Source organism: Crocodylus porosus, unplaced genomic scaffold (genome assembly GCF_001723895.1).
Source record: "Crocodylus porosus isolate Cpor-Errol unplaced genomic scaffold, CroPor_comp1, whole genome shotgun sequence".
Lineage (NCBI taxonomy): Eukaryota > Metazoa > Chordata > Crocodylia > Crocodylidae > Crocodylus > Crocodylus porosus.
Genome location: NW_017728907.1, coordinates 6,011,554 through 6,030,732, shown reverse-complemented (window position 1 = coordinate 6,030,732; position 19,179 = coordinate 6,011,554). Strand labels below are relative to the sequence as shown.

The window sequence follows — 19,179 nt, the reverse complement described above, 5'->3', positions numbered from 1 at the left end:
TGGAAGGGACCTCAGAAGTTCATCTAGTCCAGCTCCCTGCTCAATGCAGGATCACCCTTGTCTAAAACATCTGAGCCAAATGTCAGTCTAACCTGCTCTTGAAATTTTTCCAATCTCTCTTGTTCCAATGCTTAACCACCCCCATAGTGAAAAAGATCTTCCCAGTCTCTAACCCAATGATATCTATCTGTCTGTCTGTCTGTCTCTCATATAATTGGCTTAAGATATTGGTTATAGCCTCACAGCCACCTCCATAAATAGATGGTCTTGAACTGAGAAAGCTCCCACCCCCATTTGAATCAGCACATTTTAAGAATGGTCAAATCCTGATGTAAATTTTGTGACCTGAGTTTCTCTTAATAAGTCTGACCCAGTGCTCTAATACAACCTATTTTTGACCTTGGGGAAGTTTTAGATGTGAATTTCATATTTTATGTCCATCTTTACTCCTCACCAAGAACCATAAAAGGGAACTTGTTTTTCCTGTTCTTTGAAAGGTAAATATTAATCTGTATACCCTGTCAACAAAAATATTATGTTAATTGCTCTGTAACAATGAGAGAGCAAAGTAAGCAGGAGGAGAGCTCGTTCAACTTTGAACCAGAGCTGTCAAGTTTATTTCAGGGACAGGAGCATGATGGAACAGGGTCTTGCCCCCAAGATCTATAGGACCAGGTAGTCATTGTGTAACAGGTTGCCCTCCCCAGTGCCATCTTCCCTGTTAATCTGTGCCTTACATGGGGTGTCCTTGCAGTCTTCTTTAAGGTTCCCGCTCTCTACTTGCCTGCCACGTCTTGATGGAAATTATTATGCTGATGTTCTTGTAAGCAGGAGACTGCCTATTGTATTTCATATGTTGAGGCCTGTCACCTCCGTGGGCCTTGACCCTCGTCTCTCTCTAGCTAGGTCTCCCCGTCTAAACCCACGAAACAGGGCTTGACTCTGAGGCTCTAGCCTTTTGGTGTCTTGGGACTTGTGACCCTCTTTTCTGCTCCAATCCAGCAAGTTCAAAGCTGGGGAATGGCCTCAAACTCGCACCATGTCAGCCAAAAAAAACCAAAATAAAATTGTACCTCAGGTGCACCAGACCACCCCAGCCTTTTAAGATCATCGTTTCTGGCACCGGGGTCAGTGCATCCCCCAATCCGGTGCCCACACGGGTGCCGGGGCCTATGTACCCCAAAAAGCCATGCCCTTGCTGGTGCTGGGGTCTGAGTCCCCAAAAAGCTGTGCCCTTGCTGGGGCCAGGGTCCCCACTCTGTAGTGGGCCCCCAAATGAGGTCTCCTCCTTCCCCTGATAACCTCACCCAAACCACCAGTGTTATTCAATTAAAAAAATATATATATGAACAGTCCTGTTCATGGGCAATAACTGCTACTCAAAAATATGATAAAAGAAGCCAACATACCAGCTTACATTTATGCAGGGTTTATGCTTTGGCTCCCCACCGTCGGCTACGGTCTTTCTTCTGGGGTTGATGCCATCTGGGGTTCTTCATAGTTATCCTCCTCCAGCCTTTGGACTGCTCACCAAGGCCTCACCGTGGAGCTCAGGGATGCACTCCTTCCCCTTTGGTGGCTGGCCTCTACTGCCGCTCTGCCCAGGGATTTTATAGTCCTGGCCTGCCCCTTCTGGTCAGCTGACTAGCTGACCAGGCTCAGCATTTAATCCCCTCCTTACTGGCACTCTGTGCCCAGAAAGTTCTGGCTTTCAAGGGGCCAACCTGTCTTCTGGTGACAGGGCTAGGGTTCCCTGTTACACACTGCCAAATGACATAAACACCTCAGTTACAAGCTTGTAAGGAGTTGGTCAAATCAGTCAAAGGTAAGGTTCCTTTTATCCCACCCTGTATTTATTCCTAACAAAAGCCACACAGTGAGGTAAAGATGGCTATTGAGTTCTAACACAGACTACATGCTAAGGCACCCACCCACTAACATGCAGCATACAAGTGGGCTGCTTCACCCACATAGAGGCACCTTGGACCTTAAATGCTGGAAGCTGCAAGTGAGAGAAGAACAATGGATATAACTCTGGTCATACCCAGTTCACTCTTCCTTTCAGCATCTGCTCTCTGCCACAGGATACTGAGCAAGGTGGATCTATGGTTTGACCTAGTAAATGGCAGTTAATCTGGTGCTCCTCACATATCCACCTAGCCCCGCCACATGCTACACATATCATTACTTGGTTTTAAGTATGCACAGCAAGAGGAGTAGCACTGCAGTTATCTCCATTACAGATGCACACCAGCAATATGCTCTTTCAGTTCAGTCAGATGTCTTCCTTTGAGTATCTGCTTGGATCACTGGTGGGTCTCCCAACTTCCACTCCTTTCTTTTTCACAACTGTATTAAGAGAAGATGCATCTGCTTAAGAATCCAGATGTTTGCAAAAGTACTCAAACTCTCCAGGAAGGATCCCAAGATCAAATAGTACATAGAGAGGGAAAACCTCTGGAACTTAAGGTAGCCAACACAAAAAGTGGCAGCCAGGATACAAAGTGTGGTGGAACCTTGTTTGTTCCCAAAGTAATAGTGGGCGGAAGGATTCACTTTCAGGTAAATTCAGCTTTTCCCAAATATTTCCTCCATGCCCCAAACCCAGGAAGTCTGAACAAGTGGGTTCACCTTCAAATGATAACTTGGGGTTAACATAGCAACTGGGAACAGACAAGCAGAATTCAAGGGTGGATAACCTATGGCATGTGGGCCACAAGGAGCACAAACAGCATGTGTGTGGGGCACACAGCAGATCAGGGGGGGACAGGCAGCACAGAAGCAGATAGAGAAGGGAACAGAAAGCAGAGCGGCAGATCCGATAAAAGGAGGATTCAGGGGTGGAACTCAGGGCACTCCCTTTTATGGCACACTCCAAAACGTTTGGCTCCCACTGATCTAGAGCATATTCTAAGATTATAGTGGCATTAAGTTTGAGAATAGGAGAAATTTATTGGTAAAATACATAACAGATTTGTTGTTTAATTTATTGTTAAATATATATTACATTTATTGTTTACTGTAAAATACATTACATTCTGGTGTCATGGCAAAAAATGACCAATAATCCTACAGAAAATCCTTCAGATGTAGTCAGTCTATGAGACTTTGGTGAGTTGTAATTGTATAGGGAGGGTGAAGAGTCTTTGATCATGCATATAATACAAAATAATCATGTAAGGCACCCTCAGAAACACTGAGCTGCTCTGCCTAGGTTACCTCTTGAACTGCAAGCTGGGAAAGCTATCTTTGCATGTTGCTGGAGACAGACTGAGATGTGGCAGTCTTTAATTTTGAGTCGACTCGCTTAACTCAAGAGTCAGTCCATCTTTGTGGATCACAAAGAGAGCTTCAGTAATTACTAGAACTCTCTTAAAGCATGCATCAGTGGTTCTCAACCAGGATGCCACCGCACCCTGGGGTGCCTGGAGATCTTTTCAAGGGTGTCACAGTGCCACTCAATGTTAACATCTATTAGATCTGCAAATATGACTCACGAGATAAAGTCAGAGCTTTCAGCTAGAAATACGTAGTGTTAGAAACTTTCTGACCTGTTGTGGTCTTTACGAGCTCTTTGCAACAAAATAACAGCTCTATTAGTTTTCCACACACGAAAAAAGAAGTACAACTAAGAGCTGGCATTTTCCAAGAGATGCCTTGAGTATATCAAGGGGTGCCTTCAATCTAAAAAGGCTGAGAACCACTGGCACACAATGATGTTGCATTTTTGTCCCCAAACCTACTTGGTTTGCTGTCCACGCCAATGGATCAGAATACAAAATATTTTAAATGTTAAAATACTGCAATAGTAAGGGAAAGTAGGGACTGAAAAAGTGGATCCTAAAGGTGCTGTAAAATCAGTTCTCATTGACTTGAAAATAATTTCTCTTTGAATTGAAGATGTAAACTATTGAGCACTTGATTACAAGTACATTTGGCTTAATTCACAGTTAATGCAGGTGAATCTTTTTGACCAAAATCTCTGCATTATCTCAACAGCCTGCATCTTTTCACAGCTGTTAGCTGATGCTAAATTAAGTCCAACTCCAGACCCTGAAATTTTACTGTAATTATTTTCAGTAACCTCGGTAACTGATTTTACATCATTAAATTTTGAGCATGAATTTGGCTCACATTTTAATTCAGCAGATTTGAAATGACAATTAATTTTATTCATACAACTTTTTAACACATTAAATTTTAACTTCAGTGCAGAGAGGAATGCATTCATTAAGTCAAGCACTGGAATGCTTACGGTGGAATTTACTGACAGGCATCATAGTACAGCAGTGAATTCTCAGTCTCCCAGATATATGAAGGCCCTAGTTATCTGAATGCTCTAGACAGTCAGATATGTCTGTCTAGATATATGAAATTTGCATTAAAAGGCTGTGAAGCCTTTATTTTTTATTTAATTCCACAATGATTTCAGATGGTCAGCAGTAGCAGGAAGAAGTCTTTTGTTTATATTTGTACACAGCAAATTCTCTTTCCATGAAACAAAAACACTAAGAGACTTCAAATCTCCAGGATATGTAGATACTATAGCTACTGGCACCTGCCATACTCCTATTGAGAGGGAGATTGAAAGCACCCACATTTAGACTTAAAAGAATTAAGCCTTTATTGGTTCACGGTAATTACTGATAATGAGATGGAGGACAACAGGTCATTTCAATAACTTAGAATATTTTAGCGCAAAACAAGGCCCTTGGGGTTGTATTTAGCACTCTACACTCAGGCAATATTCCCACTGATTGTTGACTGGTCCCTCAGGCTCTAGGACAGGAGAGAAAAGACTGTGTAAAGCATCTTAAACTGTATTTATGTTTGGCAAAATCATTGGCTGGCCAGTGCACAACAAAGCACGTCCTATTAGTAAAAAATAAATGAGAGTCTGATCCATGTGTGCAGTGGAAGCTTTGTCTGAGTTCAGGCTGTAACCAATGCCCATGTGCAGCTAACTTCTTGCTCCTGTAAGTGCAATGTCCTTACAATTAAACAATATAGAAGCTTGCCCTTTCTCTCCAGCAGAAGACCTCATATATAGTTCAGGTATCCAATTACTACAAACAGTATTGCTGTGATTCTCTTTGAGCACTCTTGCCTCGGCAAGGATGACGAACTACACATGGTTTCCTCTCTGTTACAAATAATAACTAGACCTGTTTTTGTCTTCATTTAACATTTCTACTATGGCAGCAACTACAGACCTCAAAAGCAGGTTTTCCCCCTTAATAGTTGCAGATGTACACACATAGGGGAATTACAGATCCTATCCCAAAGAACTTCCTGTTTAAAAGACAAGACATGGACTCAAGTCATACCGGATTAATTGTTCTTAATTCTTTTTATCAATGAAATAAATATTTCACAAGAGCACTTTCATGTTCCTCCCTTGTAGCCAGGGATATAGGTTTTAGCCATGTTAATCTAAAAGCAAAAATCTTATGGCAGAGGCGATATCTTTTATTAGAAAGCTTGCAAATAAATACTTTTTTTGCAACTATCTATTTGTTCTAATAAAAGATATCGCCTCTACCACAAGATTTCTGATTGCTTTTCCCTTGTAGCCAAACACTGGATGCTAAGATGTGATTGCTGGGAACTGTAAGTCGTTTAGGGAGGCAGTGCACTACATAGATTCAGGAGATAATTGGGCAACCTTGGGGAGCTCACTTCCCTTTGCTGTGCCTCAGTTTTCCCTCCTATACAAAGGAGATTAATGATAGTGACCTTTGTAAGACACACACTGAGATCTATTGATGAAAAGGACTACATTAGAGCAAGTTTGTTACTACTACTTACAACAGGGGAAAGATACATAACTTTTTTTTTCAGAGAACACTGGTAATATCTAAAAACAACCAACATTAACAAATAATGGTGTTTCAGAACCAGTTTCCACCAGTAAGTAAAGATATATATTAGTCTGACTCAGAACAGAACAAAGCTCTTTCTGCTTCAAGGAGCCTCTATTTCCACTGAAACCATTTAGTTAAGATCAAATTTAGGATCACACTTATATTTAACACACCTTCTATTGAGGGACCAGACTATTTTCTCCTCTTACAAAAATGGACTCAGTTACTTTAACCACAATGATTTTGGGGAGGTTCTGATATTTGTCCTGAAGCCTAAGTCACAAAGGAAACTATTGAGAAGGTTGCTATTACATCCCAGTGGCTCAGAGCCAGTGTATTAGAGTACAACATGTGGGCAACTACAGTCACTTGTAATTTGTAGTTAAGGAAAATGTCTGCAGAATTCCTTGCTCGCCTCGCATTAGAACACATTAGGAACACCCCAAAAGGCATTTGCCTTTATCTCCAACAGCTACCAAAACAAAAAACAAAAAACTCATCTACAGCTCACATTTGAATAGAAAACCATCTAATGCTGCCATTTGAGGGCATAATGATGTTACACATGGATGCAGCATGTGACAGCTGAACATGTTCAGATTTTGATACAAAGAAATATGGGATCAGAGTTAAGGTTTTGTGATAAAGAGAAACATCACATCTTACCATTAGCCCCAAAGATGTCTCCCAAAACCCCAGTACTGGTAAGTCAAGCATTTGAATGAAGATGCACATTGTAGCTGAGGGCTTCCATTTTATCAAGACAGAACAGGAATATGCATTCTGATGCTGAATTTGACTAATAATTTGAAATATTTATTTTGAAGTTTCCATCAAAGCTTATATTTGATCATGTTAATTCTCCCTGATCAAAACTGCATTAAAAATGCCTAACAGGATAACAATAGACACAAATTTGTCAAACTAGAACTATAATTAGCTGAATTCCTGAGCTAAGAAAACCTACTATATTTGCATATAGCATGATAAGGCAAGGAATACACAGCCAGTAAAGGTCTATATTATCCAATTACTATTTACGTTTGGAAGCAATAGATGGCTGCAATTTAAGTGCTGCACCAATCAAGGATAGCTGTTGACTTGATACCTTGTTGTATGAAAGTGTGAAACAGTAAAATAGCTATTTTCTTGCTACTTGACTGCATCAGCTTAATGGCAGGTAGTAGCACATGGTTGTTTTGCAGAAGCTTAGCAACAAATGAGGGAGAAGAGTTCCCTTGAATACTGTTTGCATAGTAGGCAAATTGGATGGTATAACACACAACTAGGAATCATGACTCTGGGTAGGTCTACATGCAGTACTATGTAGAGATGTCATGCTAGCAGCAAACGAGCTGGTATGTGTACACAGCACAGTGCCGTAGCAAAGAAGGGGGCAGGGCAGTGAGCAGGGTGACCACCCCAGGCACCAAAGCGAATGGGATGCAGGACAGAGCTGCAAGAAGCAACTCATTGGGGGGGGGGGGGCAGCTCCTGCCGCTGCGTGCACTCCTGGGCAAGTATGGAGGGGCACGTGCCCCCTGGAACTGTGCACAGGGTGAGGGCAGGCTGCCACTGCGGGCTTTGCCCCAGGCACCAAACTTCTTTGCCACGGCTCTGCTGGCACAGCACAGTGCAGCACCATACTAAAATACATGCTTGGGTCCTGAAGCAGTATTGCTTATGTGTACAATACTGCTTCTGCTTCCAGAACTAACTCGATGGCATTGCATCATATGGACACCCCCTCTGTTTTTTGTCCAGGCTGCTACTAACTGTCATGTATTGTACAGATGACTTACCCTTTCAGTATCATTTCCAGATCTTTCCACAATTGTTGGGATGCTTAATTAATTGCAAAGAACAGACACACAAAAATGTACTCTGTACCTGCCAAGCATTAATTGCTGTCATTGAATAAATAATATTATACATAATTATAGTATACATAATAATATTATACACCAGATATGTGTAACTGGCACATTCTGATCAAACAGAGAGTAATGAAGTGCAGTAGCTTTGGACCAGCTTGTTTGGCAGATTATAACTGCCCCTTGTGCAGGGACTCAGAGGGAAAAAGATGAAGACGACTACCCCATTCTATGTGGTCTATATAAGGACCAACCATGAAAACCATTTAATAATGTCCTCTGTGAAACTCATGCAGCTTTCTTAGGTCTACAAGAATTAATGGACACCCAGTAGGGGAGGATGAAGTACTAAGTATTGGGCACCTGATTCAAGTTTCATATCGGCTAGTTTGGTGCTTGCAGTGAAATTGTTCCTGATTTATACAGATACAGAGGAGATTAACACTACTGTTTATTCCAGATGAAGGAAATGCATGCAAGGTTTGGAATAATTCAGCAGCCTTCCTGTCAGTCAAACTGGTAATCTTATTCCCAAACACTGTTTTTTTCTCCTGCCCCACTTACCTATGTTTAAATCTCACCAGTTCTTCCTATGTAACATTTCAATCAGATTTTGATGGCCCTACATCTTAAATGTAAACCTTCTTTTTTCCTCACTCTGTGGCTGGCCCACAGTCATGTCACTGCTCTACAAAAAGCAGCTTTGAAGATCACTACCTTCACTCAACTCTTGCTTCTGCTGTTTCCGAGTACCTAGTTCAAGCACCTTGTGCTTTTGCATCTATCACTCCCTGCTTCTCTGCACTGGGATTTTATCCTCCTGATCCTGCCTCCTGCGCTCACCACTCCACCAGCAATGCCAGCATCAGCTCCACATTCATTCATTTCCATTGGAATGGCCTTGTACATTGCCTTTATGTGTGCAAATGCAGCTCCTTGCTCAAGATCTACTTCTACCACAGTACCTCTATGTTAACTAAAATTAACCAATTAATGGTAGGGTAGGGCAACATGAGAGAGGTATCATAAGCAAGAATAATACAGAATACATTATCCAGCCCCCTTTTCCAAGTTGCCTTTTGAGGCTTTCTGCCTTCCATGGGATATGTTCATGTGGATTTTACCTTCAGGGCTGAGAGCCTATTTAATGTTTTGTATTGTGGATGCTACCGTAACGTGCCAAAACTTTTTCCAGACTGGAATGGAACACCAATCCTCAGAGGCTGGCACATTCGCTAGCTAACACGCTGTTTCTTATTGTTTGCCTGGTCTCAGATTTAGCAGTGTTGGGCCAAATTCCTCCTAAGTGCAATTTCATTTACTGCAGTGAGTTTATACCAGGGATGTATTTCTCCTCTCGTGTTTTTAAACTTCAGCAGATGGTTAAGTTTTACACCAGAGGCTGTCAGTAGAATTTTAAAAGGCATCTCCTAACAACATGATGAAGCTGTAAATTTAATCGGAGCTGCACCAACAGAATGCTCCCAAAAAAAAAAAACTTGACCACATTTACATTAGCCCTGGTAGTTGCTGCAGAAATATCAGGGAGTATTTTAAAAGCCCACCACAAAACTATGATTTTTCCTCCTGCAGTGGCCAACTGAGCCAGGCGTCCACTGAGAACAAAATTAAGTGGTGGTTGAAGAAAAGAGGCACCTCAGACTCAGTCCTGACCACGTGCACCTGTGAAGCATTTAACCATGTTCTTAATGGACTGCTCATTTGCTTAGAGTTAAGCACATCCCTGAGGTTTTTGTTGGATCTAACCTGAGTGCTGATCACTTTATGGAACTGGGTCTGCAGTGAAATGCAATGACCTTAAAAAATAGATCACTCTTTCAGTGTCACTTCCTAAAACAAACACCCCAAATGTACTGAATGCAATTTGACACTATTACTAGATCACATCCATTTAGCAACTGATGTCTTACAATTAACAGAACACAAACCAGATATTCATATTACTGAAAATGTAATTTAGATTGATTCTACCTTATAAAAAATCTTTGTCCATTCAGAGTCCACCACTGAGTTCAGAACATTTAGATCTCCACGATTAATGAAACAATGTTAGCTGAACTGAATTCCGCTGGAACCAAAATTTTAGGGACTGTAGCTTGTATCTGAAATGCTTTAAGAAAAGCTGGAGAGACTATCCATTAAGACAATGCTGATGGAAAGAAAAAAATGAAACACCAGATTAAAAAAAATCAGGGCTTAAGTGACAGCCTGAAGGAATTAGACAAATGCTTACTACATCTGTGAATTAAAGAAAGTTTGTCACCTCTAGAGGTTGGTGCAAAATTTGCCTAGGGCAGACATGAACCTCTTAGATTCAGCTGAGTCCATAGTGTTTTTTCTTGATTGAAAATCCAGCATTCAAGACTACATAACTCTCAGGATTTGCTGACTAGAATTTAGCACTGGCACAACAGCTAGTCGTACCAACGGTTTTACTAGCTTATTCTAGACAGAGCAAACAGTGATCATTTGTGAATGTAAAGAAGTCACACACACACAAAAAAAATAGAAAATGGAAATAGGCCTTCATAAGTTGCTAATTTAATATAGCTGTATTGGGAGAAAGTAAAGATATGGATTTATTGCTATTTTAGTGCTGTTGAACATAAACTGTAGTCTCATATGCCACAAACCAAGGGTTATCTCTCTGTACTGCATTTGTGTACAAGTCTCTGGATTTCTTACTGAACTAGTGGGATTCTCATTTGAATCCAGCCTCAGACAGAATAACTTTCTGATAAGACGGTCATAAATCCTCAGTGAAATAAACTCAGTATGTCTATGAGCTTTTTGATCAATTTTATGGCTTTTTCTTTTGCTGGTCAAATTATCCCTATCTCCCCCCAACCCTTTAAAGTAATTTTGACATGGATTAAACTACTCAAGCCAATAGTCCCTCATTACTTTAGCAAATGGTTTTGATTTTTAGGCAGTAAATCTGATGGCATGAACTGGATTTGCTCACTAGGAATGAAGTGATAACCTGACCAATAGTGTTAGGAATCAAAGTTGCTCAGAGCTGGGAACTTAAACAGCTACAGTTCTGGTGCACATAAGCAGTGCTACACTCTTAAGGAAGTACTGCAAATGGCAGATGAGGGCATGTTCCTAAATTCTGCAGTCTCTTTAATTTAAAATTCCTATTGTTCTTTTTTCCCTCCTAGATAGACCCCAAAGTATGGCTGTTTTCTCTTGGGTGCTGGAGCGGAAAGAAACTCATCTCCAATGCCTGATGCAGAAGGCCTCCAAAACACTTTTGCTTTTAAAGTACCTCTGATTCCAGAAGTACTGCAGACCCTAACAGAGACATTTTCTTGGGGCATGTAACAAACAGAAGTTAAAAGTTAAAGGACTTGATTCCCTCCTTCTTTGTAAAAGAAGCTAATCTTCAATGCTTCAGTATGGCATCTGAGCATCTCCCAGTGTCACCCTTGTGTTAGTAATGGTCACTGCAGAAGCCAAGATTTCCCAATTATACCACACATTAGGAGCTCAGATGCCACGTTTCACTTCTATAAATTGTTATCATGTACACCTTTATAGTACTAATTTACGTGAGTCATTATAGTATTAATTTACATGAGTTAAATTATCTCTGTAATCTGCACATACACTAATGTACTTATGAAAAGCACTGTGCTTAGATTAGGGAAGAAATTTTTTAACTGTACGACATATTTTAGCAAATACTGGATTCTGAAAATCAGTCGCTGTGTATAATGTGATGTGCTGCTGTGATGACAAGGTGTCTCTAAGAATAATTTCTACAACATGCTGCTGTAGTTATTTGTTTGTGTTGAAACACAGTAAACTCTACCATGCATCCTCCTGTAGTTTTTAGGATGATTTCCCTTCTGCTTTTAGAGCTCTAGGGAAAGCAATACTGCTCATGTTGGATTCCCCTGCAGGCTTGTGGTACACTAATAAAGCCTATTGCATACTGACAGCATTGCAAAACTGAAAAAGGGTTACTAGTGTTGATCCGTGCAATTGACGTTTAGGTAGTAAAATATACAAGGAGACGTTAACTGTATATTACTGTACATTACACCCTGTGCCTTGAGACTTCAGGAGTCTTGGCAACATGGATGCTGTCATAAGTATCATAGATCATACTGATCACAACTTACGTTCATGTGTAAGCATTTACTTACATAAGTAGCATCAGTGGAGTCAGGTGGACTAGCGACACTAGAACAAGGGAGGCATTCATTATCTGGCTCCATGCATTGCAAAAGGTTGTAGCCACAGACAGAACAAGATCAGTAAGACAAAGGCGTTGCCTTCGTCTGAATTTCACACTGTTATACCCAATCCCTGCTATTATTCAAATATTCATGTATTGTGCGGTTATTAACTTACGCCACCTTTTCACAAGTTTACTATCAGGTCTACTGTGTTTCTGATACTTCTCAGTGCCTCATCTTTCCTGGGACCACAGATTATTTTTTCACATATTTCCCAGTTCTGTCATCAGTATCAAATATTATGACAAGCAGATCCTGATGCCTATGACAGAGTTTTTTAAAAATCTTTTTGGATTCCATTTTTTTTTCCCTTTTGGATTGAAGCCAATTCATTTTCCATCTTCCATATTAAATTAACTTTTGAGCAATCAATTAGTGAAAAAAACAGTTGATTTTGATGGGACCAGATTGCAGAACCTTCTGGCAACTCTGTATTAGTTCACTGCTACTGCTAATAGGGCTCCTCGCACTGTAAACCTTAGTATTGATATGAGCTGACAGAGCAGGATAGCCCATGACTAATAGTTTTTATAGCTCAATAGGGCCCAGCCAACTGGATAGAGGAAGGGCAGATTTCTTTAATATTAGAAAATTGGAGTGAACAGAAAAATACATTTGGTGTAGAAGTATCTTTATGGCAGAAAATGGTTCCATAGATCCTAATCTGAGATTTAACAATTTGACAGACTAGAATTGTGAGACAAGTTTTGACCAATTCCAGAAACTAGTGCAGTTCCAGCAGCTTCCTCTACATGAGTTATTATATAGTATTTGCTGTTACAGTAGGCTGGCCAGATACTGAAAGTTAAAAATGAATAGCTATTGCAGATTAAGGGGAATACATTCTATACCAATCTATAGAATATGAATGCAGTTAAATCATTCTGACTTTTAATCCAACATATTTGCATTTTTTCTATTTTGTGTAAAATAAAAAAAAATACTGTAATAGAGCATGACCTTAGAAAGTGCTGTTGGTTCAACTGTCTTCACAGGTCTATATATATGACATAGTGTATCTGAACAGGAAAACACCAGATGGATTAATAGATTAATCAGTGTAGGGACACAGCTAGGAGGCTGGGGCACAGGGTCAGGGGTGATTTCCTATTGCCTCCATAATCATAATTGCAATCCCATGGCTGCTGGCAGCAGCTGCTTTTTGCTTTGCTCCTTCCTGCCCAAGTTGGTGCCCAAGGCAGTTGCCCCACTTACACCATCCTAGTTGCACCACTGAGTAGATTCATGGGCTGTGTTCAGACATGAGTGCCATGTACCACACATTCAGCTGTTCTCTGCACTGCAAGGAAGCAGCATTGGGGGGAGGGGGGGGTTGACCCCTGGACATTCAGGAGTCAAAAAAACCCACACAAACAAAAAAGAAGAGCAGTGCACATGGGGACAGTGTGTGCCACTCAAAACTGGAGCCTGGCTGGCCAGAGCCACAGTCTGGCTGCCAGCCAGGCTCCAAGCAGTGGGACTGCCACTGCTGCAGCCCCAGGAGGCCTCCAGGACCTCAGGTAAGGCTGCCAGGGTCAGCCCAGTGCCGCCCCCCCCCCACCCGGGGTAACCTGCTGTGCACTAGAGGGCATGTGGCACAGACGTTCCGTGGGGACAACTAATAGTAGCAAAAGGTGTGCCGCTGCTAGCTGTCCCTGGGGAAACAAATGTCCATGCTCATGTGGACATGGTCATGGAGTTTACGGACAGAACAGACTATTGAATCATCTAGTTCAGGGGCAGGCAACTATTTCAGGTGGAGGGCCGCTTACCAAATTTTGGGTAAGCAAGGGGAGCCCTGTCCTTTGACAGGTGCCTCCGCCCCCTGGTCACTATCTTGTGACCAAACGTCCTGCCCTTAACCCCTGACCACTGCCACCAGAAGTCCCTCCCCTTGCCCTGAGAAGTATTCCTTTCAGCAAGAGGTTTTGCCATCTTGAAACCAGAAAAAGACCAAATTATGCTCTAAAAAGCAAACATCTACAACATTCATTCATTTGATCTCAAGAAATATTTTTGCCCTGATTTACATGCGTTTGTGTAGTGTACATAGAAGTGATTGCACAATAGCTTAAAATAAAGTCTAACTCTCATACATTGTGGGGGAAATGGGGGTGGGTATAGGTTTGTGGGGGCCTGTGGGTGTGCGAGTATGTGGGGTATAGGGGAGGGTGTGTGTGTTAGGGAGGACAGGTGTAGGGGGTGTGGGAAAATGTGGGTAGGTGTGTGTGTGGATATGTGGAGTATGGGTGGGTATCGGGTGATGTGTGTAGGGGAAGGTTGGCTGCGGTGTGTGAGGGGGTGTGGGTGTGGTAGTCTGTGTGTATGGCAGTGTGAGGACTCACCCTATGAACACACACACACACACACACACACTTTTTTCCTCCTTCCCTGCATGCGTGTGCATACACACACACCCCTCCTGCTCCTGGCCCTAGGGTACCAGTGTGGGCCCCGTGCTCCGTCAATACAGCCAGGAGTCATATGGTGCTGGAGCAGTGTACCAGCAGGAAAGCAAGGAAATGGCTGGAGGTGGGGCAGGGCTGGGCTGCTGGGAGGGGAGGGTGAGCTGCTGCTGGGCAGCAAGGGGCAGGGGGGCTGGTGTTTACCTCTGCGGCAGTGGCACCCCCCCCAATGGCACCCGCCCACAGGCACCCAGCTCTGTTGGTCCGAGGGGGCAGGGAAGGACCAGGTCCCTACACAGTTCATGCAGGAAGGCAGGTTCCAGGGGAAAAAAAAACAAGATAATTTTTTCCTTTGGTGGAGCCTGCCTTTCTGGGCTGCTACCAGGCTGCCTACATGGGCTACTTATCCAGTCCCTGAACTGCACGGAGCTTGGTGCTTCGCTCTGCAGCTGTAGGGAAACAAACTCCTCAGAGGTATTTTAATTTGCTGCTCCCCTAAGTCATTTAAGGCACGTTATTCCGCTGAATGTGCTATAATGGCTGGAATTAATGCACAATACATTGCTAATGCTTGTAAACACCAACACAATTAAAGCAGTGCAAAAGCATTTAACCCGCTTTGAAGTGTTGTGCACATACGCCCCTTGTTTCGTCTATGCCCTTAAGGAGTCACTCTGCCCTGTCTTCTCCCTGACTTCAGAGTAACATGGCTAACTACCTTTCTCAAGAATACAGTAACAGGTTGGTTAGTGGCATGGACTACCACCCAAGGGGCTAAGGATTATTATTAAGGATAGCAATCCATTAATGATTGAGAGATTTTCAGATCCCACAATGACACGGGTGAAAGACAACATTATGGAGGTTTTGTTTTTTTTAAATCCTCCCTTGGAGTGTTTCAAGAACAGCTTCAATGGACATGTATCTGGGATAATTTAAAATGAGGAAATTATATATTGGTGCAGAGGATTAGATTAGATGAGACATAAAGTCCCTTCCATTCTGATGATTCTATTCAAAATTGGCTGATAGATTCAATTAAAAAAATCTCAAGTAGAAACAGAAAACTATATTCTTAAAATGCTGCTTGTACAGCTAATGAAATGACATCTGCATTGTAACACAATGCAATAGCCCCGCCATATCCAACATCACCTTGTCTCAGGTTCTTGAGTACAGGGTGATTTATCACCTGGAGTAAGTTATTTCTATATAGAAAAATTAATACTTTTTTAATCATGGGAGTCATATTTTAATGATCAAGGACAAAGGAAGAAAGCAAACTCAGCTGGTCAAGAGCCCCCTGAGGGGTGACCCTGAGCCAAACTTGCCTTTATTATTATAACTGGATTTTTTTTTAATCAGAAAAAGAGGATTGTCTTAATGATTTTCCTGTAGTGCTGCTGTTCTATTGCAGAAATGTTGAAGAGTATAGGTTCATGCTGCATGTATTGGGCACTTGTATGGAGTCAGAGACCTCTTAAGGTACTCCAAATTTGACTGCAGTATCCCCATGGGCAGGAATGTTAAGCAGTTCACTTTATGAGGGCAGTAAATATTCTGTATAAAACTGTATCTAACTGCAGAAATGAGTTCTGACCTGTTGTTTTCTCTTTTTAAACATTTTGGATATGAAAGTTCAGCCTCAAGCACATATTCATCTATAACAGTTCAACTGTCACTTTTAATATCAGTCAAAAGATGATATAAAATCTGCCTGGAAGACCAATACCTTCTAGGGTCATACTGTCCATAGTGTCCACTTTTCTATGTGTCCGTATCATTTCAATGGCTTTCCTTTCTGCAGAGTCTATTTGATAAAAACAATATTTGCATCTACTAACATACAATTTCATTGAACTAAACCTTGTGGCTGACAGATGTGTTTGATTGTGTCTGATGTCATCACATTTCCCATTGCCCTCTGTAAATAATGCATAAAATAATTCACTCCAAACATCCATTCTGCAATGTATTCCTCTCTGGAAAAGGGTTTTAAGGCCACAGGTCAAATCTTCATTGGTAAAAAAGTAACATTTATATTTGATAGTATAGTCGAGTGAATATTACAAAACATTTTCTATGACTATTTATTATTTGATTTGCCAAATGCATTTCAGTTATGGCCATTGCCTTTTATAAGTTCACCTCCTTGAAATAGTCTAGTAAAAAAAATACTGGAAGTAACACTTGCTAAAATGGTATATTCTATAAAACTATTTACAGAAGGCAAAGTTTGAATTTATAACTACAAATGTTCCCATTAGAAACTTGATTTGCCCAGTGAAGGAAACACAAATATTCATAGGCATCCAGATAAAACAATTCAAATCTGAAGTATTAAAGATTTACAATTAACTGATTGTCAATGAGCTAGGGAGAAAAAAATATTAGTAAAATTGATTAAGTGAATAATGGCTGAATAATCGATAAGTTAGAAATAAACTCTGATATGCTCATAAATGATTTGAGCATAGAAGGAAAATTGTCAAATAAATTAGTCATTAGTAATCGATTGACTTTCCATAAAGCTAATGTTCAAAATTTGGAAGGCTGATTATTTTTTTCTCCTAGCCCAATGCTTTTTAAATCCTAAATCTTTTGTCATTTTTGAGATTCACACTCCACAATGTTTTCCCACCATGGTAGCTCCAGTGTGTGTGCATTTCCATTTTCTTAATGTCAACTATATTTATAATTATTTCAATCCTTCTAGTTGACAGCTGACTTGATCTCGAATATATTCACCTCTATTGGCTCAGTTACGCTGGTTTTGTTACTGATCCTCTTCTTGGCAGCTGTGGTTTCTGTCATAGCGGCCAACAAACGGGCAACTCAAGGGACCTACAGCCCCAGCCGGCAAGAGAAGGAGGGATCTCGGGTGGAAATGTGGAACATGGTGCAGCCGCCACCGATGGAAAGACTGATTTAGAAGGAAACAGTCCTCTGTGCTACATACTGGAACAGCTTCTGGTCAAACTGGAATATTGTAAATATATTGGAAATCATTATTCATTTTGTCTTTGAAACCAAGGAACATTCATCTGAAAGCTGCAATGACTTTTAGGCCTGTGATTTTTTTTCATTTAATCAAATAACTTTAGAGTTTTTAAATATTTGAGTAAATTGGTGCCATTTGCCACTGTTTTGGTCCAAGGACAATTTTGTTTGCACTGGAAACAGCCTTTGTAATCAGCAATAGGCCTTACAGACTGTAGTGGCTTCTAGGATAAGTGTAAGTGCCTGTCTCTCAGATGCAGTTTAAACCACAGCTTCGATTTTGGTTTTTTCCCGCTTTGAATACCTGTGAATCATTGCTGCAGAAGACAATGTGGACAAATCAAATACACCTGTACAATAAGGACATGCCAATGATATCAGCAGAGGTTTTAGCAGTAGAACTGTATCTAAACTTACCTACTTTCATTCTTTAATTCAGGGATTAAAAAGAAGCTATAGGGAAGTTTTCCTTGAAACAAAATAAACATTTCAAAAGTGATGGACTTTTCTTCCTTAAATGCTGTCATTTCACCTGCTTTTCCACCACCTTTCTCCAGAGACAATTCCATTAACCACTTTTTCAAAGACATATCCTTCTCTGAGTGCAAGATCCTATATGCCAAAAAGGCAAGTTGATTAGATTACTCACAGTGACTCATCTTTGAAAGTATGGACTCTAAGCAAAGTTTAAGCCCTACAGTCTGTATCACTGTCTTTGGTATTACTGTTCTTTGTATAAATCGTTTGTAGCTATGGTCACAAACATGCATTCATTGCAAAACGATAAACTTGTTCAGTGTCTTTAGAAAATATCAGGAAAGGAGAAGGAGGATTGCCTTGTGGATAAAGGGTAGACTTGAAAATCATGAAATAGGTGTTCCCAGTTTCTATGCCACCATTTGCTTTTTTGTAAAATGGAAGTAAATAGTGTTTGTCTACCTCCTAATATTCCTTAATATTTGTTAAAAACTTTGAGATGCTTTGTTGGAAATAGCTATAACAATGCAAACTATAATTAATAGCACAATGGGAAGGTTTAAAAAATTTTCTAACAATGCAGACCCCGTGGAATGACAAGCTACCCTGATGTGGTGGAAAACTGGTATCAGCCAAATAAAAACACGTATTGTTTTTGTACCTACAAATGAACTGTAACACATTTAACTAACTCATTTCCACAATCAGGGCTAGAGATGTTGTGTTTGTCTCAGAAGTCATCCTTGTCTCTCAGGACAAAGCACGACTATTCAGACTTCTATGTCTGTTGTCCCAGGACAAACCCTGAATTGCTAACGGTTTGTCACAGGACACTGTGGGGTACATCTGAATGGTTGCCCTGGGATTGAATGAATGGCAGAAAAGTATCAGCAAATTTAGCCACTCACTAAATCCTAATAAAAGGGCTATATGTGTACATGCCAATTCCAGGACTTTTCTGCCCTGAGACAAAATCACAATGTGTTCTTAGCACAAATAACTAGAAGTGAATTTAAGCTTTTTGATTTCACAAGTTGTACTTATGGAAAGGAGATGAAACCATCAAAAAGTCTTACCTCAACTTATTTCTTCTGGCATACAAAACATGTAACATTTTCCATATCCCCTCAATTCTGTACTGGATTGCATACATAAATCATGCCTCAAGTGGTTATGCCAGTACTCCAACGGAAATCAGAAGTAACATAATGTACTACATAAACCCTCTGCTAAATATCTCAGCATTCAACTGGTCAAAGCCCATTTCTTAATGGACTATTGAGGACCAAAT

At 40.8% G+C, this 19,179-nt stretch overlaps 1 protein-coding gene across 1 annotated transcript in view; it reads left to right on the top strand.

The window, feature by feature from the left end:
* Positions 1 to 17,545, top strand: part of CRB1 (crumbs 1, cell polarity complex component) — a 132,247-nt gene extending 114,702 nt beyond the window's left edge. Inside the window, exon 10 of the mRNA XM_019530568.1 lies at positions 17,128 to 17,545. Within this exon, the coding sequence (XP_019386113.1) occupies positions 17,128 to 17,343 (216 nt within the window). The 3' untranslated portion in view covers positions 17,344 to 17,545. The remainder of the gene's footprint in view (positions 1 to 17,127) is intronic.
* Positions 17,546 to 19,179: the final 1,634 nt, after the last annotated feature.